Below are 25159 nucleotides of genomic sequence, written 5' to 3' on the forward strand. Positions count from 1 at the left end.
GTTCTCAAGTCAGGTAAGAACACATAAAACCATCATATTCAGTTCTGGGTTACACATTTTAGAGACCTTTAGTAAGCTAGGATATATCCAGAGACAAGGATGATAAAAGGCATCAAGTTCATTCCACGGGAGGAATAGTTGTAGAAACAAAAGATGTTTAGTCTAAAGAACAAAAGATTTCAAGAATACTTAACAACTATCTTCCAGTATTTGCTGTGTTCCATTTGGAAGAAGGATTGTTAAACTTGTCATCTTCATTCCAAAGGACAGAACAAGGAAAAGTGGGTAGGATTCTGACAAATGCTTGCCTGAACAAATGGTTGAATGAATGACGGTTGAAATGGCAAAGATGAAAATTTAGCCTTTGTATCAAGAAAACATTTCTAACAATTAGAATTCTCCAAGATTAGGTTGGTACAGGAGGCAATGGAATTCTTGAATTTCTTTCCATGCTAAAATTCTGTGATTCTGCGATATATATGAAACAATGTTACATCTATATTAAAATATTTCTCTTTTATAAGGGATGGGTAAAATTAAATTTAGAGCAGACTACTAGAAAATAACAAAGGTTGTTTCATTTTTCAACAATTTTCCTTTAGGTCTCAAAGTTCTGGGTAATTTATTGCTGTATCCTAGAAATTAGCATATTTTAAAATTATATAGTCTTTTGAGCTAGAATACTCTATACTGATGGGGTAGGCAGGGAAGAGTGGAACTTTCTGAAATTTCTTGTGAACTGTGAAAGAGATAATCACTGACCAGACATCTTTGACTCTTGCCTCTTTTGACTGCTTACCTCTAGATTGCTAAGAGGTCTGGTGGATAGAGAATTGAGCCTAGAACCAGAAAGATCTTGATTCAAATTCAACCTCTGTGACCATGGGAAAACTATTTTATAGATATAAAATGTGCCTCAGTTTTCTCAAATCTAAAATGGAAATAAAAGCACCTACCTTTTAGAGTTGTGAAGACCAAATGAAATGATATTTGTAAAGCCACTATATAAATTCCTTTCCACTTCCCTCTCATATTCAATTGGCAACTAAATCTTATTGGCTCCACTTCTACAACATTTCTTGTACTCTTCACTTCCTACTTATTCCCACTGCCACAATTCCTACATGTGGCTTCATTCAACTCCAACATGATCTATTGCATAACCTGATGGCAGATCTTTCTTCTTTTACATATTCTCTGCTCCAATCTGTCCTTTATACTACTTCCAGAAGTTTTTTTTAATGTTTATATCTCTTAATGTAGGTCCTCTGCTCAAAAATCTTTTGTGGTTATCCTATTTTCCAAGTAAAATTCAGAACCTTTTCTTTAATTGAGGCCCCACACAATCTAATGACATCCTACTGTTCATATTTCATTTGGTATTACCCTTCACAAATTCTGTGTTTTCTCTAAATTGGTCTTTTTTTCTGCCCCCTGGAAGTTCTTGATCTATAGTCTGTATCCACTTTCTTTTCTTAGCCTGGAATGTTCTTCCTCTACCTCTTTGCTCATTTAATCCTGACCTTCCTTTAGGTTTCATTCATGTCACATTTTCTATGACCTTTTTTTAATCCTTTAGATGGTAACTACTTTCCTTCCTAGATCTCATAAAGCATTTCATTTTGTAACTTTCTAAAAGAAATATGATATAAAACTATGTTATTTTTTATTAGTGCTTTACCTACTATACCGTAAGTCACATCTCTAAACATTATGATCTATAAGATCCTTTCCAGCCCCAAATCTAATGATACTACCTATTATGTTGCTCTGCACACAGAAGGTGCTTAATAAATGTTTACTGAAAGGCTGAAAAGAGCTACTGAGGAGCCTAGAAGGTAGGAGTACTAGTAAATAATGCTGACTTCAAACATGTACTAGTTGATGACACATACACTAAGTTCTTTTCTGATTTATATGAAATATTCAAACTTGTAAGGTTCCTCTTTCATCTTTCATCAATCAGAATAACTGTCAAGAAGAGCTTTTTATATTTCATTCTCTTATAAGTGATCATTTTCATTGCTCTCAAGCCCAGTCTCCATTACACATTTGCCTAATTTATTCACACAAAATTTTATGAAATAGCTCATGAAAAAATGTTTTAATATTTTGCTTACTTCATAAATATTTGTTTCATAATTATTAAATATTTAGCTTGCATATGCAAATAGCTGAACACATGAATTTATTTTGTCCCATTTTCACATATCTAAAATTGCATGAGAAAGTCTTTAAAACATTTCTCAGCATGATTAGCAAGAATAACAAAGAACAAAGGATCTTGCTTTCCCCAAGTTTGGAAAGTAGGGATAAATAAGCAATGGCTTGCTTAGAGTGTGAGCAAGGTTGATCTTTCTGTAACAGAGCAATATTGTTATCTATGTTTAAAGTACAGACTGGTCTTGCTCAACAAAGACCCTTCCTTCCTCCATGTTACCAGAAAGAATAAAGTGTTGGGGGGGGGGGGTCTTCCAGGTAAAGCATATAAGGCAGAGCATCTGAAGGAATAGAATGGAATTCTGATTACTGTCAAACTGTTAAGAGAATAAAAGGATGTAAAACAAAATGAAATTCTAGACCTAGAAATAGAAGGGATCATTGAACACAAACTCCCCATTTTATAGTTGAGGAAGTCATGACTCAGTGCGACAAAGTTAGCAAGTGTCATTGATGGGATTTGAATCAAGGTTCTCCAAAGCCAATGTTTTTCCACTCCACCAAGCTCAAAGGCAACTGAACATGAGGGCCTACATAATAGATAGAAGATTCTTTTCAAAAAGAAAAGAGAAGAAAAATAACTGCTTGCACTACAAGTAATGATGTTGTGACTCCATAGTCATCATCATCAGGAAACAGAGTATCCAATAAAGATTAGTAAAAAAAAAAGATAAATATATTTGTGATCTTTTACCCACAGCTACATGGGTTCTAAGACAGCTATTTGTTGACTGGCCATTAACATTAGAAAAATATGTTGTTAGTCATGTATCTAAAATATGATGGAGAGCTTCTTAAGACTTAACAACAACAAAACTTAACAAACTTCATGGACACTATTTTCTTTTGATGATTTATATGAAAACACATGACACTGCCAGAAGAAATTTAGGAAATGTGGCCAGGGTTGATGCAGTCCCAGGAAAGAAACTGAAGACCTGTTTCATTGTTTCATTGCTGCTTACACTTTAAGGCAAGATCTTTGGAAGAAATAAACAGACATGGAAAATAAACCACTTGTTAATAAGGTGGCATCAGAAAATAAGATTAAGGACCACAGTTTAAAAAAATGATGGGCTTTTACAACAAACATGAAAATAATAAAGCTATATTTGCCTAGAGTCCTCTGGTTTTGATCAAAAAGATCTTTAAAAAAATGCCCATATATATCTACAAATTCAAATCCCAAAGATAATATCAGCTACAAAATAGGAAAAATATAGGATCTAGTAATAAAATCTCAGATATCTCATAAATAATGTATGTATACATACATATATAATATGTATTTCTACAGATTATAAAATATGAATATTTAGCAAGCTTAACTAGAGATCTGAATGCAAGAAAGGAAATTTGACTTCTTGGAAATCACTGATATTTGGCAGGATGGGACTCATGATTAAAATGTTGTTGAAATTGTATTCTTAAATTTTTAGGGTTAATAAATAATTAACAGGAAGAATTCCTAGTAGTAGTATATTTGAAGAAAATATACTTATGTAAAACTATCCAAAAACCAAAGAGGGACACATGTGGAAAGCTTTGGGTCAAAGATAAGAGGCAAAAATGATTGCTATATTATCATTGAAATATATTACAAACTACTTGGACAAAAAGGGGAATAGATTAAGGAGTTCAGGAAAGAGACAACTAGCCTGGCAAAATTCTATGACATATTATTTTTTTAATGGTTAATGAACTTTTGGGAAAAATAAATGGTGATCAGCAAGAGATAAAATGATATATTAAAGATGCCATGATAGACTAAACATTTCATTTTTTAGCAGGATTCACATATTGTCAGAAGTAAAATGAAATAGTGAATACAGAGCCAGCTTTAGAGGCTGAAAGAATCTCACCTCTGACATATGCTGATTCTCTGATCCTGAGCAAGTTGCTTAATATCTTAATATCTAACTCTAAGCCCAGCTAAGAACTTAAAGTTGCAGAGCAGTTTTAAATTGATATTGATAGTTTCCTACTGAAAACTCCTACAGCAATGAATTAACAGGTCTGTGTGTGTGCGTGTGTCTGTCTGTGTTTGTTTCTTTGTCTGTATATACACACAAAGGTAAATTAAGGGAATGCTATATATGGAATATGTTGATATTGTAATGATTGGGTGGATTCAGGACTAGTTTAATTACTATATCCAAAGAGTAGTCATAATGGAAGTATGTCAACTAAAGCTATCTTTAGTAGCGTATACTAGGAAGTTGTCCTTGACCTTTTACTAAATAGATGATATAATTGTCAAATTTCCCAATGGCCCAAAATAAGAATAACTAAGTAATATGTTAGATGATAGGATCTAGAAAGATTATGTCAAGCTAGACCATTGAATTATATCTAGTAAGATGAAATATAATAGAGATAAAGGTAAAGTTATATTTGGTTTCAAAAAATCAAACATGCAAGATGGGGGAGAAATAGCACCTCTGAAGAAAAATTTGAGTTTTTTAGTGGACTGTGTGCCCAGTTGGAGTCAATTATGTGCTATGTTATTTAAGAAAAGTCATTCAGGGGGCAGCTGGGTAGCTTAGTAGATTGAGAGCCAGGTCTAGAGACAGGAGGTCTCAGACACTTCCCAGCTGTGTGATCCTGGGCAAGCCACTTAACCCCCATTGCCTAGCCCTTACCACTCTTCTGCCTTGGAACCAATATACAGTACTGATTCCAAGAGGGAAGGGAAAGGTTTTTTTTAAAAAAAGAGAAGAAAATTAATTCAGTTGAGGTTATATTAAAACAGGCATAGTATCCCAAACCAGGAAGTAATAGTTGTGCTGTCTTGTGCATTGGTTAGAATATATCAGGATTCACATTTCAGGAAGGACACTAAGCTGGAGAGCAAAGAGAAAAGTGGTCACAATAGTGAAAGATGCCATATGAGAACTGGCTGAGTGAATTGGGATGATTTAGCCTAAGGGGGAAAAAAAGCTTAGAGGAATTTTATGGCTCTCTTCCAATATTTGAGGAGTTATCAAGTGGAAAGTATGGTAGACTTGTTCTATTTTTGTCCCAGAAGGCTGACTTAGTAAGCCTGAAAAGTTATGGAGGTAGGGGTAGGTTTGTTGTCAGGAAAAACTTCTTAACAGAACTTTGAAAAAAATTAGAACTTCAAGAACTTAATAATTGGAATAATAGAATTTAACAAATATTCAATCAGCCACTAGTTGATAGACATTTATTATGCATCTACTTTGTACCAGACATTGTGCTAAGCCTTGAGGATACCAAAAGAAGCCCAAAAAAGTCCCAAAGTGGAATGGGTTGCTATGGCAGGTAGTGGGTAATTACCTCACTGGTAATCTTCAAGTAAAGGCTGGATAATCATATTGGGACTGGGCATTGCTGTTGAGTGATTCTTGTTCAGATGATACAGGTCAAACTAGACCTTTGAAGTCCCTTCCAATGCTTAGATTCTGAGTTAGTCATTTCCAAGCTAATGGATGATGAATGCTTCCTTCCCTGATGTCAACAATTCAGTAGAGCAAACATTTCCAAAAATTTTATATTTTATATTTATAACACCTTCATTTCCAGATACATCCCTCCCATTTATCCAATCCAAAAAGATCATCTCCAATAACACTGAATTTTTTTAAGTAGTCCAACATAACCAAATAAGTGGCCTGTAGTAGGAATTTCCCCAAGCTTCTTTGTAAAGGTTGTATGACCTTGCTGATGGGAATTACCCTACCTCAAATCTAAATTTTAAGTATATATCCAACATAATGCACAATAAAAGATTTGTTGCATTCCAATATGTGTTGTGAGCACCAAATGGTACTGCCATTCAGGTTATCTCTTGGGCCCTCAGCAGTTATTTTTATATTTCTATTAGTATTAGGTCAAGCCCAAAAGAATTTATTAAGCACCTGTGTTCAAGACACTATTCTAAACTCTGGAGATATAAGGAAAAGTAAGAACAGTATCTCAGAATCTAATGAAGGAGGAAACATGTAAATAACCATGTACAAACAAGATGTATGAAGGATGGAATGGGGATAATCAACAGAGGGAAGGCATTAGAATTAAGAGGGAAAGACTTTTTTTTAAAAGATGGGAATTTAGCTGGAACTTAAAGAAAGCCATCAAAGCTAGTAGATAGAAAAGAGGGGAAACAGAAATTCAGACATGGGATACAGATGGTAAAAATGCCCAGAGTTGGAAGAGCAAAGGAGGCCAACCTCACTAGATCGCAGGGTATTTGGAAGAGAAAAGGTATAAGAAGACTGAAAAAGTCAGAAAGGGGGAAAGGATGAAGGGCTTTAAATATCAAAGAAGGGGATGTATTGTATCTAGAGTTAATAGGGCCTCTGGAGTTTTGAGAATCAGACTGATATGGTCAGGCCTCTGCTTTAAGAAGGTCAATTTAGTGGATAATGGACTGGAATGGGGAGAAATTTGAAGCAGAATAACCAACCATAAGGTTATTATAATCATCCAGGAATCAACATCACTAAAAACACCCTTGAAATAAAGGATATGTTTAAGGAAAGATCAGGAAATCTATTTAGGTTCAAGGTGTCTTCACTGACTCTTTTTAAAAGTTTTCACTTCAAAGAGAAATATGCCCTCACCATAGCTTTATTTCTCAATGCCTCTGTAAGCATTATTTTTGAATGTCAATTTATCAGCAATTTTCCAGTCTCTAGCATAGTTGTTTGCATGTTTCCTAATAAATTTCCAGTACAGCATCTATCTGTGCTGGCCATATCTTCAGCATTTTCCAAGCCCAATAATGACATTTCTCCATTTGATGCTCTGTCAGTTTCATCAAAATCAGCTGCTTACCTTTTTAAAGACATCAGGTAAGATATATCATTCATAAGCCTTCAGCAACAAAAGACTTAACTCTGATCCTGGAGATAAATTTAGAATTGTATGAACTTAAAAATAATACATTTGGCCAATGACTTTAGGTTTGTAAGTTTCTTTTCTTTGTTATTGTTGTTGTTGATGATGTTCAGTTGTATCCAACTCTGTTTTCTTGGCAAAGAAACTGGAGTGGAGATACATTTCCTTCTCCTTCCTTTTACACATTTTACAAAATTTACAAATTATACAATCTCATTTTACAAACAAGGAAACTGAGGCAAACAGGAGTAAGTAACTTGCCCAGGATCACACAGGTAATAAGTGACTGAGGTCAGACTTGAACTCAGGAAAATGAGTCTTCCTGACTCCATGCCCAATGCTCTATCCATTGTACCACCTAGCTGCCCCAACAACAACCATAGCTACCAGACCAGGTCAGATGTGTTCTTACTTACTTGAAAGAAGCACATTCTTTTTCTTGTCACTCAACTAGTTTCCTTTTGCCTTTAAACTATTCATTCTCATATAACCAAAAAAAAAGTATTAGGGTTCCATATTTACTTTCAATCCATGACTTTTATTTTCTTCTCAAATTTGCTCCCTTCAAGTCCAAAGTTGCTGTTTCTTCAGCCAGGGATTCAAAGTCAAACTAAGATTGATTGGAAAATTAGAGTGTGGTAGTGGTTTTTCCTGCCTCTTAACATCATCATCTTCAATCAAATTCTGCCATTTGAGACTGGACTTGCTTTTCTTTCTTTCTTTTTTTTTAACTTATGCAAGGGATCACAGATCAAATGAGCTTGATCCTCCCTTCCAAAACTTCATTATTTCCACAGCACTAATCAGTATAGTCATTTTTTGTTGTTGTTTTTGCTAAAGTTAAGTCAGAGGCATAGGGAGCAGATACATCAAGAAAAAACTTGATAGTTACTCCCTTAATTGACTTCATCCCAAATTTAGTTTATTATAATGTGAAAATATAATGTTTAAAGAAGGCATTATATTTTTATTCACCTATTAAGTAAGGCATGACTAACTTGCTTTTTGGCTGCACTAGAAATGAATCATGGAAGCATTCCCTGACTTGTGAGTATTAGAGGCTTGATGTAATGCACTTCTATTAAAAGAAAAGGAAAGAGAGTGGGAGAAAGTGGTATCATGTAAAGGCAGATCATAACAGAGAGAATTTATTATACTTTGTTAAGTTTAGTAAGACAACCCTTCCAGCTTAAAGTGTTTTCCCTTGTGATGGTTTGCAAATGTCATGCAAGTTAATATTGAATGCTCAACAACTGTGTGCCTGTTGGTACAAAATTATTTGCTTTATTTATAAAAATCTAGTTTTAACTCAGCAAAAGCTAACAGCTTCTCTTTCTTTCTGTCATTAAACATAAGCATCCCTTGAAAGCACTTAAAATGTTTAGATTAGGTGTCTCTTCAAGAGGGATATTTGGGAATGAAAAGCAAATAATTAAAATTAGAATGGAAACTACTCATTGTCTTTCCTTTTAAAATTAAAATGGGAAAAATCTTATTTGGGAAAATGAAAGCTGAAAAATGTTAGAGGAGATATGCAGAATGCACAGAAAATAGCCGTTTATGTCATATAGCTGAGAGAATGAACTAACTTCTTCCTATCTCTCCTATGCATGAGACTCCTGTTGTTTTCAAAGGAAGATCTCTGTGTGCCAGGGAGATGGAGAGGAAATTAGAATCTAACCTGTAGTGAAGAGTAGCCACATACTGTATTAACTCCCTCTATCCTGGCTTTGTTTCAGCTTTTGTGACAGAAGGGAAGATTTGGGGGGCGGGGGGGGGGGGGAGTTTCTTTATTAAGAACCAGTATTTGGCTTCCCAAAAGGTGAAATGCTTCAGAAAATGATGACTTTTTCCTCTTTTGTTTTTCTAGTCAATCACACTGACCTATGCTACCTCTTTCTGCCTTTCAAAAAGCAATAGATTTAGTACCTTTTTTTTAATCAAAAGTAGATAAACAAGTGTACATCAAATAGATATATAGAAATCTTGTTATGCATAGTCATTTTCTATTATTCATGGGATTATAGTGCTGGAAGATATCTTTAAGATGAGGAATTCTTAACCTGGGGTCCAACATGAATGGGAAAAACATTTTATGCCTATTTCAATATGATCAGTTTCCTTTATAATCCTAGATATCTTATATTATTCATTTTAAAACATTATTCTGAGAAAGGATCCATAGGCTTTACCAAATTACAAAAGGGGTTGCTGACACATTAAATGGTAAGAACCCCAATTATAGTCCAACTTTTGCATTTTACAATGCAAGTATAAATAACCAAATTTTGGCACTAGTCTCATATGTATTCATGATGAAGGAAAATTATCTTAGATCTAGTAATATCAACTCAGAACAAGGATGTTATAAAAGTCTTACTTCTATCACTATTTTCCTTCTATCTCTGTGTTATATAAGTATATATGTATACTTATATATAAATAAATGGTAATACTAAAATCAAAATGGTAATAGTAAAATGTTTGTTTAATCTTTAAGAAGTGCTTTTGAAACTATAGGACACTGCTTAAAGAATGACAATCTCCACCTATTTCTAAGTTTTGAATCCTACAGTTTTATAGCACATATATGTGTATGTATGTATACACATATAATAAGCATGATGCAGTCTTATTTGTGTTTCTTCCCTCTTCTTCTGCCATTGTTTGGTATATGCATATGTCATCTTCCAGACCAAATTATAAGCTCCCTGAAGTCAGGAGAATATGAAATCATATTCTTGACTCCTTATCTCTTGATATAGTGCTAAGCATATAATCATTATAATATTTGCTTATTGAATAAATATTGAACAAATGTACTATTTTGCAGTTATGAAAGTCTAGATTGAATGCTCATTGGGAGGCATCAGGATGTGGCAGAATAAGCCCTGGATTTTGAAGTTAAAAGACCCAGGTTTGAATCCCAGCTCTACTATTCACCATTATTTGTTAGGCAAATCCCTTTACCTCTCCTGGATCTCAGTTTCCTCACTCATAAAATGAGGAAATTTGATTCAATGACCTGAAACATCTGTTTCAGCCCTAATTCTATGATCTTATGATCCCTTGGCAGCTAGATGGTGAGTAGATCAAGTGTCAGGCCTGGAGTGAAGAAGACTCATCTTTGTGAGTTCAAACCCAGTCTTAGACACTAGCTATGAGACCCTGAGCAAGTCATTTAACCTTGTTTACCTCAGTTTCCTCATCTGCAAAATGAGCCAGAAAAGACATGACAAACCCCTCCAGTTTCTGTGCCTTAATAATCTCAAGTGGAGTCATAGAGAGTCAGACATGACTGAAAAATGACTGAACAGCATGATCCCTTGGCATACTGATTCTTTATCAAGGATCAAGACTATAAAGTCATTAAATAATAGATCAGAGAGAGACTCTGGGTACTATATTTTTCAACTCTGTAGGTATTTTGTTTTTTTACAGGTGAAAAAATTAAGGCCTAGATGATAGAATTATAGAATCAGAGGTAGAAGAGAACATAGAGGTCATATAACCCCAAACACCACCATCTTAGAGATGAGGAAACTGAGAGCCAAAGACAAAAGTAGCTTCTCCAATGTCACCCAATAGTAAGTAATGAAGCCAAAATTAGAATCCATATCCTCTGATAGTCTTTCCACTGTATCATTCTGCCTCTCACTTTAGTTGTGACCTTTTAGAATCACAGCAGGGAATAGATGTTCACCATTTGTTTCTTTTTTTCTACTATTAAAGGAAAAACACAATACAATTTTCTTGCATATTTAACTTACGTTTTTCTAAAATATTTTTGTGACCTATCGTTCTTTATAAAGTTTTCTCTGTTTTTCTTCTTTTTGTATAAACAGAGTTTGTATAAACAGAGTTCAGCAAGAGAATTCAAGGACTTCTTCTTTAACTGAGTTCAGTGTCCTTTATGGAAAACAGTTCATCTACTGAATGAATTATCCACAACAATGGCTTAATTTTGGAGGGATTTTTTTTCCTCTTAGGTTCTTTTCTCTTACCAATAAGCATGCTTCAAGGCCACTCTTTGGCTCAAGAAATGCTCATTAGAATTCTCTTCCTAACTAAAGGAAATACATTATTAATTGCCTTCCTACAACCAAACACAATTTATTTTTGGAGTTCATATGCTCCTTCTCTACTATATTAGTGTACGTAAGAGTTCACTATATGTGCAAAGTAAACACTTTTTAAGCAACTAAATCATAACATGGTTCTCAAACACAGCTGGTCCTTTTCAAGAAACTCAGGGTTTTTCATTAGCCTTCTCTTTTTCATGTCTTTTTTGTCATATCATTCCATCTTCTTCTATAATAAAGCTGTAGCTACTGCAGATAAATTTGCCCATCTTTACCTCCCTTGCCAGGGGGCCTAAGAAACCAGCCCTTCTAAGACTGCTTTCTCTGACACTCAATAACATGGACATCTGATATGCCCAACTCTATTGGAAATTCAGAAGAGCTGCATTTTCTAAGATGGTAAAGACCTTTTTCACAGACTTTAGTGTAAGGTCTGCCATTCCCATTTATTCCGTATACTTCTACAAATTGGCATGGACTCATGGCAGTAAAGTTAAAGTACTGATCATTTTTCCCAAGAGTGTGGTTCTGTAAATCACAGCTAATCTATTTATCAGTATATATCCATGATATGTATCTCACTAAGTATAGGACTTCCTTATGAAGGGATTAGTCCTCAGAGGATTAATGAAAAATGTCCTCATACTAAAATGGATTTCAAACCTATGGCTTATCATCTTATTGTACTATTTATAGTGACAAAGACCACACGGAATATTTATACTTGTGCTGTCAATCACATCCTTTTTTCCATCTCCAGAATTCTTCACTTAACACCAAAGGTGTCTTTTGTCTTTAAATTTGCTTTTATTATTCCTTGCCCCCAAAATAACCTTTTATATTTTGGAAGGGATTGTGTGTGTGTGTGTGTGTTTATTTTTAATGAAAATCCACCCAGTCATTTTTCTGAGTTGCAGAAGAGTAGATATAAATATACTTTCACAGCTTAAAAACATTTAAGACATTTTGCTCATTGCTAATCCAAAAGCATCCAAACAAAAATTTAGCATATGGTTAGACTTCTGTAAGAAATAGTCTCCTAGTTCATTCTGAAGAAGGGTAAGGAGGACACATCACTGTGAAATTTAGGGGAGTGTGGAATTTCAATCCAAAATAATAAGCTAGTGTAGTTCTCATGGACCCAGGAACCTAGAGTCCATGGGCCAAGTGACATGGAGAAATAGATACTAAAACCCCGAGCTCCAGGTTTCATATAGACTGCCACAAACTTTGGCAGCTTCTGCTTCCTGGGCATTTTGAATGAGGATGATAAATGTCACACACACTGATATACATAAAAGCAAATTTTTTTCCTAAATTGCTAAGCCAGGCTATATGAGGCATGGGAACCTGTGCCTAAAAGTCATAGAACATAGAATGCTAAGATATTATTTTTAAACCCTTACCTTCCACCTTAGAATCAATACTGGGTATTAGTTCCAAGACAGAAGAGCAGTAAGGGCTAGGCAATGGGGGTTAAGTGACTTGCCCAGGGTCTCACAGCTGGGACATGTCTGATGCCAGATTTGAACCCAGGACCAATCATCTCTAGACCTGGCTCTCAATTCTCTGAGCCACCCAGCTGCCTCCAATATTATTAACAACTATAGTATTTTCAACCATGCAGATTTTGCATTAAAAACCTTTCTGTGCCCTTTTTTTTTTTTTAAACTGTGGTCTGGACACTGAGGATAAAATGGAACTGATATACCAAATCTGGGGTATTGTTTTCAGACTGGTTTAAAACATTTTAGGTAGGACATTGATAAGCTGGGAAACATTCAGTGGAAAGCAACCAGGATGGTGAAGGACCTTGAGATAAGGCTGAATGAGACTAAATTTCCATGGAACATAAGATGTTTAGCTTGGAAAAGAGAAGACTTGGTAGGGTGGGGAGGAGAAAGGATACGATCTTTAATCATTAAGTAGCCTATTGCAGTGGAAACAGCACTGTATTTGGAGCCAGAGGACATGAGTCCAAACACTTCCTCCAGCACTTGTAACCCCTTGGAAAAATGACTTAACTTTTGTGAAACTCAGATTCTTCCCCTTTAAAATGAGCAAGCAATACAAGATGATTTCTAAGGTCCCTTTCAGGGATAACTCATTAGTTCTTAAGTATTTAAAGATGGCCACATACTTATGCTTGTTCTGCATGGTCCCAAAGGGCAGAATTAGGAATAATTTGTGGGAGGTGGAAAAAGTCAGATTGTGGCTCAGTGGAAAGAACTTCCTAACAGAGCTATACAAAAGCTCCAAGAGATGGTAGGTTTCCATATAATAGACATCTTTAGCTAGAGGCTAGATGACCACATGTTTGGTTATGTTGTAGAGAAAATTATCATTCAAGTACAGATGGGACTTGTTGGTTTCTGAGTTCTCTTCCCACTAGAAATCTGTGGTTCTGTGAAATAATTATATCAAAAATGGAAGTCCATAAAATTTAGAGTCATTTTCATAGCACTGACCCACTTAAGACATATCAGAGTGAATTTCTAGGTGCTGGTTTTACTAGTCTAACTATAGATGGCATGAACCAGACTTTTATTTTGACTTTCTTTTGTTTACTCTAAACAGTTAATCACATATCTTATTGTGGGTTTAAAAATTATTTCATGAAAAAGTCCATTTGAAACTCTACAAAGTACTATATTTCAAGCTTTTTATGTGCAGAAATCACATCTCTGCCTCCTTTATAATGTCTAACACAATGCCTTATACACTCCAAAAATACTTGTTCATTTAATTTTGCACCAAAACAACTGGAAATTTCTTTAAACAAACCAGTAAAAAGGACTCAAATTTATAGTTTGCTTGAGTTAACTGCTTGATCAATTCTGAGAGAAGTTTAATTAGTAGTGCCTTGATAAGCACAGACCAAGTACCATCTTTTTCTTTGCAATTTCATCCTATCTGTAATCAATGAATCAAGTAGTATGAGTTTGAAATAGTTTAGAAGTAGAACTGTGAGAATTTAAATTCAGAAATTAAGGCTATCAGCAACCTTAAAGCCATCGTGCATACTACAGTAGGATGTGCCTTAGATATGAAGGTAGAATACCTGAATTTTTGTTTTGGCTTATATGACTTACTCCATGTTTGATCTTTGGCTATTCAATTCAGTTGGCATGTTTTAAGTGCATGTAATGTGCCAAGCATACTAAGCACTGACAATACAAAGACAAAAACAAAATCATTTCTGACCTTAAGGAGCTTACATACTATTGGGATTGAGAGGGGAGTGAGAGGTGGGGAGAGGGCATAATAGCCTCTCCAGGACTCAGTTTATCCATTTGCAAAATGAATTGGGCTAAATAACCCTAAAGGTCCCTTTCAATTCTATATCAATGAGGCTATGTGTATAACTTGATTCTGGTGCCCAGGGAAATCTTTGACACTGAAAGTTTGCTTGAACATTAGATACATCATCACTAACATGATTTTTGAATGATGCCAATGTTCCCTGATGCTTAGTAACATTAAAGCTATTATTTCTATGGCCTCCTTTCACATGCCCAGACATTAAAAACAGACTGTGAATTGTACTAGCAACAAGGTGAACATTTCATTACCTTTATGATCTAAAATGATTTAAGCTGATGATATGATCATTTAGCCATTCTGGTTATCTGTAAATTGCCTGTAAGGGACTGATCTACAGAAGTCCTTTGCACTTTTAGCCAGTCATTTGAAAATGAAGCACTGTAGCTCACTAGACTCTTTTTATTCAAGGAAGAAATTGAAAGTGGAAGTAGATATACCATTTCTATAAATCAAAACCTAATTGAGTTATGAATAAAGTACATGTAGGAATCACACTAGTGTTTAATGCATGCTTTTATTATTACAAGTCGTCTGATATTATATCAGAGCATTAATTAGAACTTTTTTCATTTAAACCAAATGTGTGACCATAGACAAAAAAAAAGAAAAAATTGAGTCAGCAAAGCTAATGTCTTTATGCATGTTATGATATAAACTTTGATCATCAATAATGATTGTAATTTTTTCCCCCATAGTTGCACTCTGCTGTGACCAGGATGCAAGTACAAAGACCTGGTTTTAATTATACATTCGCTCATATATGTATCCTGAATAATGATAAGACTTGCATAGTGGATGACATAGTACACGTCCTGGAGGAATTAAAGACTGCTCGTGCCACAAACCGGACCAATTTTGCAATCACATATCCAATCACTCACTTAAAAGATGGGAGGGAAGTGTATAATGGACACCAGCTGGGTGGTGTAACTGTGCACAGCAAAGATCAGGTCAAATCCGCACAAGCCGTCCAGCTCACCTATTATCTGCAAACAATCAACTCTTTAAACGACATGGTGGCAGAGAGGTGGGAGTCCAACTTTTGTGACACAGTCAAACTTTTCCAGAAGTCTAATGGGAAAATCAAAATGTACCCTTACACATCCTCGACACTGAGGGAAGACTTCCAGAAGACCAGTCGCGTATCTGAACGTTACCTGATCACAAGCCTGGTCCTAATGGTCACTGTGGCTGTCCTCTGTTGCTCCATGCAGGACTGTGTCCGCAGCAAGCCCTGGCTGGGCCTCCTTGGATTGGTCACAGTAAGCCTGGCCACACTAACTGCAGCCGGGATTATTAATCTGACTGGTGGGAAATATAATTCCACCTTCCTGGGAGTCCCCTTCGTCATGCTAGGTAATTATAGCTCCTTTTTTCACTTTATCCTTCTGGTGGTGGTTGTGATTGGGTTCTTTAAGAAATGAGAGTTGCAAAAAGGGGGGGGGGGTGATGAAAGGGAAAGAGAGACAGAGAGAGCAAGGAGAATTTGAGAGTTCTCATCTCAAGTCTCCTTTTCATGTGAAGCAACCTAATTCTGCTTATATGCCCAAAGACATTCCACTTATGTCATATGGTAATTGTACTCAATAAGAAATCTAGTAGAAGGAAACTTAAGGTAGGAGTTGGCAGAATTTAATCTTGCCCTGTACCCCATTGGTTGTTTGACATTCAGGGGGGAAAAAATCAAACTGTTCTATGCTTCAAGTTCCTCATTGAAAAAATCAGGGAAAATAACATTTTCCTTCATAACTATTAAGTTGTTACAAGGATCAGATAAAATGAGATGATAGATGTAAAAGTGCTTTGAAAATTAAAGGTGCTAAATAAATTCAAGATGGTATTATAATCCTAACCTTCCTTGTTATTAACCAATTCAAATGTATAGTAACAATCCATTCACAGTTTATTCATTCCTGAAGACTGCTGTATTTCCAGAGAGTTTAATGATGTTTTGGGATCAATTCCTTTTACTCAGGAACGTGCCTGGCAATTGACCTCCAAAAGAAATGGCTTGATCTTGTGGAAGAGTTCTTGGGCTACCAGTCAGATAGTGTGGATTTTAGTTCTGACTGCCCATTTAGCTAGAGGATTGCATTTCTCTACTCAAATCTTCTGTGACACCCCATTTACTTAGTAAATAAAGTCTACATCAGTTTTCCTTGTATTTATGACTCTCTACAAACTGGTTCTCATTTGCCTTTCCAACTTTATTTCATATACATTGGACCATTCTCTATCCCTTGTGCTTTTTTTAGCTAATTTTTTTAATTTAATATTTTATTTCTTTCATTTGTTTGTTTGTTAAATTAAAATACTCAGTTAACTCCCTTCCTCCCACTGCTTTCCTGAATAGAGAAGGCACCATTTGACCAAAAAAATTTATGTATTTATAAAACTATGCTTTACTTATTTCTACTTATCAGTTTTTTTTTCTCCAGAAGTAGAAATAACACAAATCATTCTCCCAATCATATTTCTATTGTACAATGTTATCTTGGTTCTGTTCATTTCACTCTTCATAATTTTATGTAGGTCTGTCCATGTTTTTCCAAAATTAACTTGTTTGTCATTTCTTATGATGTGTTACCAGAAAGGTAAAGGGGAGGAGACAAGGGAAATCTTGTGCCTTTCCTCTCTATATATCTTTGCTCATGCTTTCTCCCTTGCCTTGAATTGACTTCTTTACTCCCCTACCTCTGGTAATATATGTGTGTATATATGTATGCCAATGTGAAGATGTACATAGATAGACAGACAGATAGACAGATTGATAGATAGATCTCCACTTATTAAAATCCTCCCTTTCTGGACCCAAGTTAACTGCAACTTTTTTAATGAAATCATCCCTGATCCTTCTCCCACTTCCTCTGTCTGCAAGTGATTTCCCCTAATTCAAATTTCTCAAGGCTGGCCTTGAATCTTTCATATGATCTATGTTCATACAGTTGTAGAGTTGGAAATGTCCTTCGAGGCTATCTACTCTAATGTAAGAATCCCCTATATAATAGCCCTGAAAAGTGGAATCCAGCCTTCTGCTTTAAAATCATCCTTGAAAGAGATTTTGCTGACTCCCAAGGCAACCAATCAATTTCCACTTTCAAACAGCTCTAATTATTAAGAGTTTTTTTTCCTTATATTGACCTGAATCTTCTTTTTTTTATCCACTCTTCTTAGTTTTGTGCTTCAGAGCCAAGCAAACAACTAATCAACCAATCGACAAGATTTAATAAGCACCTACTATGGTCCAGGTGCTATGCTTGGTGCTGTGAATGCAAAAACAAAAAACAAAAACAGAATAGTTCTTGCCCTTGAGTAGCTTATATTCTGTTGGAGCTAAAATGTTATACAAGATAGTCCTTCATATCCTGGAGACAGTAGCATTTCCCCCTTGGGCTTCTCTTCTCAAAATAAAGTGTCTCCACTTCCTTAAACTGATTCTCAGACTTATTATATTTTCCTCTGATTATTTGTGTATATGTTATATATCCCCTCTACTTGATTATAAGTTTCTTCAAGGCAAGGACTCTTGTCTTATTTCATCTTTCTATCTCCAGTGCCTAATAGAGTATTTTGCACATTTCAGGGAGGAAGTGAAAGGGAGAAATAAGGTTCCATCCTGTGATTCCACTGGTATAAGTAACTCCCTCTGCCTGTACAGATATTCCACATAAGGGTCTTAGAAAATTGCCTACAACAGTGTTATCAATCATGTGACCCATGGGTCACATAGGACCCTCAGCACTCCTGAAAATGACCTAAACCAGATTAAAATGTAATTACAACATTTTATAAAATAAGTAAAAATATAATAAAACCTAGATAACATTAGTTATGTAGTTTTCTAAGCCAGTATATGGCCCAAAGGGATCCTCATGTTCATTTTAATGGTCCCTGTCTTATGACTTTGAGCAGAGCAATGAGGTGTTCAATGACATGCCCAGATCATTCAACCTGTATATGTCAAAGACAGAAATTGAACCTAGCTATGTCTTCCCGATTTGAGACCAGTTCTCTATCTACAACATTGCTTTTTGTTTTGCACATAATGTGTAATTAATACATGTTTGTGTTGGATTAATTGAGATTGGATGAATTTAGATGGCTTCTGAAGTCCCTTACATCACTAAGATTCTATGAAAAAACAGTATCATCACAGTTCTTTCCAGAAATATTGACTGATAGGATGTTTGAGCCACCTGGTAACCAAGAAAGCATACTATAGGAACTAGAGAGCTAACTATAGCTCTAGGATTAAAGGAGATTGTATTTGGTTTCCTCCCCCCCCCCAATTTCAATACTTCCTTTGGCAAAATTAAAATGTCATTTGGAATCTGATACCATCATGATGGATGAAGCAGCATTTTTAGTTGACTTAAAAAATAACTGCAACTTATCTCATTAGCATGCTTTACGCCCTGTACATAGTGGTGGCAATGGAAATTATTTTCCATTATGTGTTATGGTTAAATGATAAGTATGCTGATAGGGGACCATAAGGTGCCAAGGTACTGAAATTAGATTCTCCGTCTCTTAAGCCTGCCTGCAGGAATTTAGATCTAGTAAAGTCACATAAAATATAGTTGTAGCTTTCACATTGAATAAGTACTCTTATGGAATTGAGAAGTATAAAGATTTACCAGTTAAGTTTTAACCAAAACACACACATGCACACCCTTTATTTCCTTCTAAATCCAATAACTATCTTGTAAAAGGGAGCCACAATTTGTCCTTCAGGAAAAGTATGAAGCATAATGTTAGTAATAGTATAATATAGAAGTTCTATTAAATATGTTAACCAATTATAAGTCACTTCCATAAAAACTAGGAGTGGCATTTAAATAAAAGTTCAAGAGGACCAAAGCATACCATCTGTCACTTTTTTCCTTTTTTTTTTAATAACCCTTACTTTCTGTCTTAGAATCAATTGATTCTAAGGCAGAAGAGTGGTAAGGGCTAGACTATGGGAGTCAAGTGACTTGCCCAGGGTCACACAGCTAGGACTTATCTGAGGTCAGATTTGAACCCAAGACCTTCTGTGTCTGGGCCTGATTCTCAATCCACTAAGCCACCCAGATGCCCCCTCCTTTATACATTTTTTTACTGTATGTATGATGTGTATCTTCTCTCAAGGCATAGGGAATATGGAAATATGTATTGCATGAAAGTACCAGTATAACCTGTAACAAACCATTTACCACTTCTGAGGATAGACAGACAGGAGAGGAGAAAAGGAGAGAATCTGAATCACAAAATATTAGACAATAACTGGAAAAAATATTTCTACATATAATTAAAATTAAATTAAAAACCTTTTTTTTAAAAAGAGAGAAGGTGGGCTTCCACAGATGAAATCTTGCTATATATCTTTACCATTCAATCATTAAAGGAAATAGATATAGAAGGGGGAAGTAAAAATGTAAGAGAAATCTTGTAGAATTTTAAATTATACATCACACATTCTAAAGATCCATCTGAAGAGACTAAGGTATTCAGAAAGTTTATATGGCATTTTCCTTATGGATATTATGGATGTCTTTTCCAGGTTCACTTTAAACATTTGGGTATTTATGAGGTAAATAGAAATAAAAGGGGACAGTTAATAAGACAATGATCAGAAAGAACCAGTGATCCAAAAGACATTACGATGATCGTCAAAAAATCTTTAAAAATTAAATCTGTATAATCTTTTGTTTAAAAAAAAACTTTGTGAATTTCTTGAAACGGTCTTTTTCCTCTTTTTGTATACTGAGTGCATAGCACAGTGCCTAGCACATAGTAGATATTTTATAAATATCTATTGACTAATGATAATAATAATAATAATGTGGAATTTTTATATACCACTTTCTCATGTAGGAAAAGGGGAATATTATAATAAAATCAAATTATTATTTGCCACAGTTTTAAACAGTTTGGGAATCACTGAGCTGGAGACTACTGTCAGAGTTCCAGTCATGAGAAATCTGGCACTTGCAGTAAGAAACGGAGCACCACGGGGGCCTCATACTCCCTCATTTGCAATTTGTGAAGAATGCTACATTCATTGATTTGATAGCCGTTTTCACTGCTGAAAATCAGTATGCAACCTTTCTGTACATTTTCCAGCCTAAGTAGATCTCAAATTACTGAGTCACAACGTGAAGCGATGTTACACGTTTTAGTAGTTTAGACCCATTACAATAAATACCATGCCACAATAGAATGGGTGCTTAATATGCTCATAAAGACAAACATGCCCAGATTGAAGGTGGTTCAGAGTCAGAATTTCACAGCTAAAACCATTTATTCTTAAAGTGTGCTTTTAAAATGAAATATAAAGGCTAAAGCTTTGTGTCACCTGAAACTCAAACAGGCATTTATTAAGCACCTACTGTGTGTTAGATACTAGAGACAGAAAGACGAAAATGAAATAGTCCAGCCTTCAAGGAGTTTACATTCTATTGGGGGTGAGGAACTTAGAGAGGAAAGAACACATAAATAGATGAATACAAAATATATACCAACTCCCCCAAAATTTCTAGGTTTTCATCTTACTAAAAAACTTTTGTGTTCCTAATTTTTGTCACTCCACAAGTTTCCTGTGGACCTTCCTGGAAATAATTAGAATAACTATAAATTAATGATAGGACTTTGGTTTTCATAGATTTCACAAGAAAATTCATGTCACTACTTTAAAAACAAAGCACATATATCTGAATTAAATGTTACATATGACAATGTATCTAATCAGCAGTAACACAAGATACAGTCTTTCATTGAGAGTTCAAAAGGCAGCAGTTTTATAATTAATTAACAACTTATCCCATGACTTTGGACAAGTCACTTCAGAAGAACCAATCTGATACAGGAGAAAGAAAGATCCCTGGGCTTGGGTTCATGTCCCACTTTTGTCATTTTCCCTCTATGAACTTGAACATGTCAAATGATTCCCTCTGGGTTTCCTCATCTGTAAAAGCAAAGGGTTAGACTAGTTGGCCTCCAATTTACCTTCAAGCTCAAAACCCAAGATACTATTAACTTTGTTGGACCCTGGTTTTCCAATACCTACAATATTCATGGAGGGCTACATGATCTTTAAGGTCCCATTCACCTTTTTGATTGTTACATTAAAATTGTCAGATAACTCCCTCTTTTCCATCCCTCCTCACACTAGAGAAGGCATCATACACAAGTCATTCTTTAAGCAATTTGTCCGTTGCTTTATGTGACATTCTCTTGGTACTGCTCATTTCACTCTTCATAATTTCACATAGGTCTTTCCATTATTTTTTTAATTCACCTGCTTGTCATTTCTTATGGTGCAGTAGTGTTCCAACACAAGTATATGCCACAACTTGTTTACCATTCCCCAGTTGAGGGCCATCCTCTCAATTTCAAGTTCTTTGCCACCACAAAGAGAGGTGCTGTAAGTATTTTAGAACACAGAAGACCATTCTCTTTTTCCCTGATCACCTTAAGAAATATATTTGGGGAATAATTCCAGATTGCTCTCCAAAATGGTTGGGTCAGTTCATAGTTCCATCAACAGTACATTAGTGTGCCCATTTTTTCTGCATCCCTTCCAACATTTGTTATTTTTGCCCTTTTATCATTTTAACCAACTTGATAGATAAGAGATTATATATATATATATAGATATAGATATAGATATATATAATTATATCTCTTGGTTGTTTTGATTTGCATTTTTCTAAGTTCTCCCATTTGACTTTAATATCCTTAATTACATAATTAAATACATACTTAATGTCTTCATTACATGGGAAGATTAATACTCAGTTATAGAATTTGCTAACAGAACAGGAAACCATTGTCAGTGGCAAGGGCTAGGGGGAATAAAAGTGAATTACTGTAGGGTTTTTTTGTTTTTTTAACTTTTTATTTTTTCTATCTAATCTTTTATCTTGTACCCAAGATAAAAAAAATCATCCTAAACTGCTTTTGCCAAGCTTATCAATCCATTTAATTTATTACAGGTGATCGGTTATTATCCAGTGTCTGGACAAAGAGTCAGACCTGGAGTCAGGAAGATTTATCTTCCTGAGTTCAAATCCAGCCTCAGATTGTGTGACCTTGGGCAAGTCACTTTATTGTATTGCCTCACCTTCCTCAAGTATAAAATGGGCTGAAGAAGGAAATGGCAAACCACTATAGTATCTTTGCCAAGAAAACCCAAAATGGGATCATGAAGAGTTAGAGATGACTGAAATAACTGAACATCAAATAGTAACTTATATGGAAGTCGTGTGATATAGATGGTTCCATATAGATGGAACCTTGGAGTGGAAACTTTTTCTTTTTTAGATCCAATTAGGTGGAATAGTGAATAGTATTGGACTTGGAGAAAGAAAGAACTGTGTTCAAATATTTCCCCAGATGCTTACTCTGCAACTCTGGATATATCACTTAACCTGTCAGCCTCAGTTTTCCCATCTTCCCCTCAGTTGTAAAACTGAAATAAAAATATCACTTAACTACATAAGGTTATTGTTGAGACTCAAATAAGATAACATGTGGGGCACTTTGCAAACCTTAAAACTTCATAGATTTTTTTTTTGGTCAGCTGTTCTTTGATGTATCTGCGAACTAGGTTTAATAATGTTTACCTTTTAATCTAACCTAAGAAAATATTGTGAGGGTTCCTAATAGATGTGTGTATTTCATATCTGAAAAACACCTGGAAAGACATTTTGCAAAATTTATTGCTTGGAACATTTTTTGTAGTTGTTGGTGAAGGATAATTTGTCAGCTTAAGGGACGTTGCAAAGAATGCTGTGACTATAGGGTGATTATTTGGCAAGAAACAGACGTGACAACTGAACATGTACCTTTAACCTTCAGGTAAATTATCTCTTGTTATTGTTATTGCTTAGTTGTTTACTCCTCATAACCCCATTTGGGGTTTTCTTGGCAAAGGTACTGGAGTGTTCGCCATTTCCTTCTCCAGATGATTTTACAGATGAAGAACCTGAGGCAAACAAGGTTAAATGATTTACCTGGGGTCACATAGCTAATAAATGTCTAAGGTCAAATTTGAACTCAGGTCCTCCTTACTCCAGTCAAGGTTCTCTATCCACTGAACCACCTAGCTGCCCCAAATTATCTCTTACTTAGAAGCAGATATAGTTGATAAACTAAAAGGGACCTTTGTTTTAACAAATAATAATAGTTCATAAAATCAATATTTACAAAGCCAAAGCCCTTTGTGTGAGTTCCCTCATGTCCCCTATTGCACACTTCATGATCTTCTCCATGCTATGGTTAACCTTTATAATTGTGTCTTGATCAGGTTCTTTCTCATCCATATGCCCTATAAATCATTTTCTGCTTCTTCTCTGCTTCTGTCAGTCTCTCTGTTTCTCTCTTGAGTGTTCACCAAAAGCTCCGCACTGTGCCTTCTCACTCTCTCTTAGTGATTTTAACAGTTCTCATAGTTTCAGTTATCACCATCTTGAACATGATGTCCAAATTTATTTAACAAGTCCTAATTTCTAGTAAACTTCACTCCCACATCCCCAAGTGCCTGCTGGAAATAGCCATGTTTGTTTGTTTTTTCAGAAGTTCAAACTGAAAATGTCCAACTATTGACACCCTGAGGGCACTCCCAGCTTTCTAGTCATTACTATTCTCAACTACAGTCATTCATTATTTTTACTCATCATCACTACATATCACTTACCAAAACCTAATAATTCTACCTTCACAATCTCTTTTGGTTCCCTTCTCTCCCCTCATACTCACAAAACCCTATTCCAGGACATTTACCACCATTCACCTGAATTATTTTAATAGCTTCCTAAATGATCTTCTAGCCTCCATTCTTCCTCCTCTCTAATCAGTCCTTCCATTTGCCAAAATAATCTTTTTAAAGGAATTTCTTCCTTATTTCTGATTTTCAAAGTTGCTTACCTTCTAACTTGTTCCTTCCTGCTTAACCTCCTCCCATCTCCCTTGTTCTTATTCTCCTCAAATATTTCTTGAGCTCTTTATTTTTTTGTCTCTTTTTCTTATCGAATGTCCCTGTGTTATACATATATCAAACCATGCATGAGATATCCTTCCTCCCTTCCACCCCCAGGCAAAATGTAAGTCATCAAGAGATGGATTGTTACATTTTTGTCTTTGTATCCCCATAATCTAGCACAGTGTCGTGCATTTTTTTAGTCATCTTTTTAATCATGTCTCACTCCTCATGACTCCTTTTGGAGTTTTCTTGGCAAAGATCCTGGAGTGGTTTGCCATTTCCTTCTCCAGGTCATTTTGAAAATGAGGAAACTGAGGCAAACAGGATTAAGTGACTTACCCAACTGCTAAGTGTCAGAGGCCACATACAAACTAAAGTCTGCCTGACACCAAGCCCAGCACTCTACCCACTGCACTATTCAGCTGCTTTCACATATAGAGTGTGTCCTTAATAAGTGTTCAATTGTAATCTATTAGGCATCTGGGAAGTGCTGGGTCTAGAATGCTGGGCCTGGAGGCAGGACTATCTACATTCAAATATGGCCTTACTAGCTTACTTACTTACACTTATTAGCTGTGTAGCTCTGGACAAGTAACTTAATCTCTTATTTGTTTCAGTTTCCTTAACTGTAAAGCAGAGATAATGAGAGCACTTACCTCCCAGAATTGTTATAAAGATAAAATGAGATAATATTTATAAAGTGCTT

The 25159-nt window shown here is 35.3% G+C and overlaps 1 protein-coding gene across 1 annotated transcript in view; it reads left to right on the top strand.

Annotated features, from left to right (window-relative positions):
• PTCHD1 (patched domain containing 1) overlaps nucleotides 1–25159 on the top strand; it is a 69483-nt gene that overhangs the window by 22110 nt on the left and 22214 nt on the right. The window contains exon 2 of the mRNA XM_056793358.1: nucleotides 15185–15845. Within this exon, the coding sequence (XP_056649336.1) occupies nucleotides 15185–15845 (661 nt within the window). The remainder of the gene's footprint in view (nucleotides 1–15184; nucleotides 15846–25159) is intronic.

This window comes from Monodelphis domestica, chromosome 4, assembly GCF_027887165.1.
Source record: "Monodelphis domestica isolate mMonDom1 chromosome 4, mMonDom1.pri, whole genome shotgun sequence".
NCBI classification, from domain to species: Eukaryota; Metazoa; Chordata; class Mammalia; order Didelphimorphia; family Didelphidae; genus Monodelphis; species Monodelphis domestica.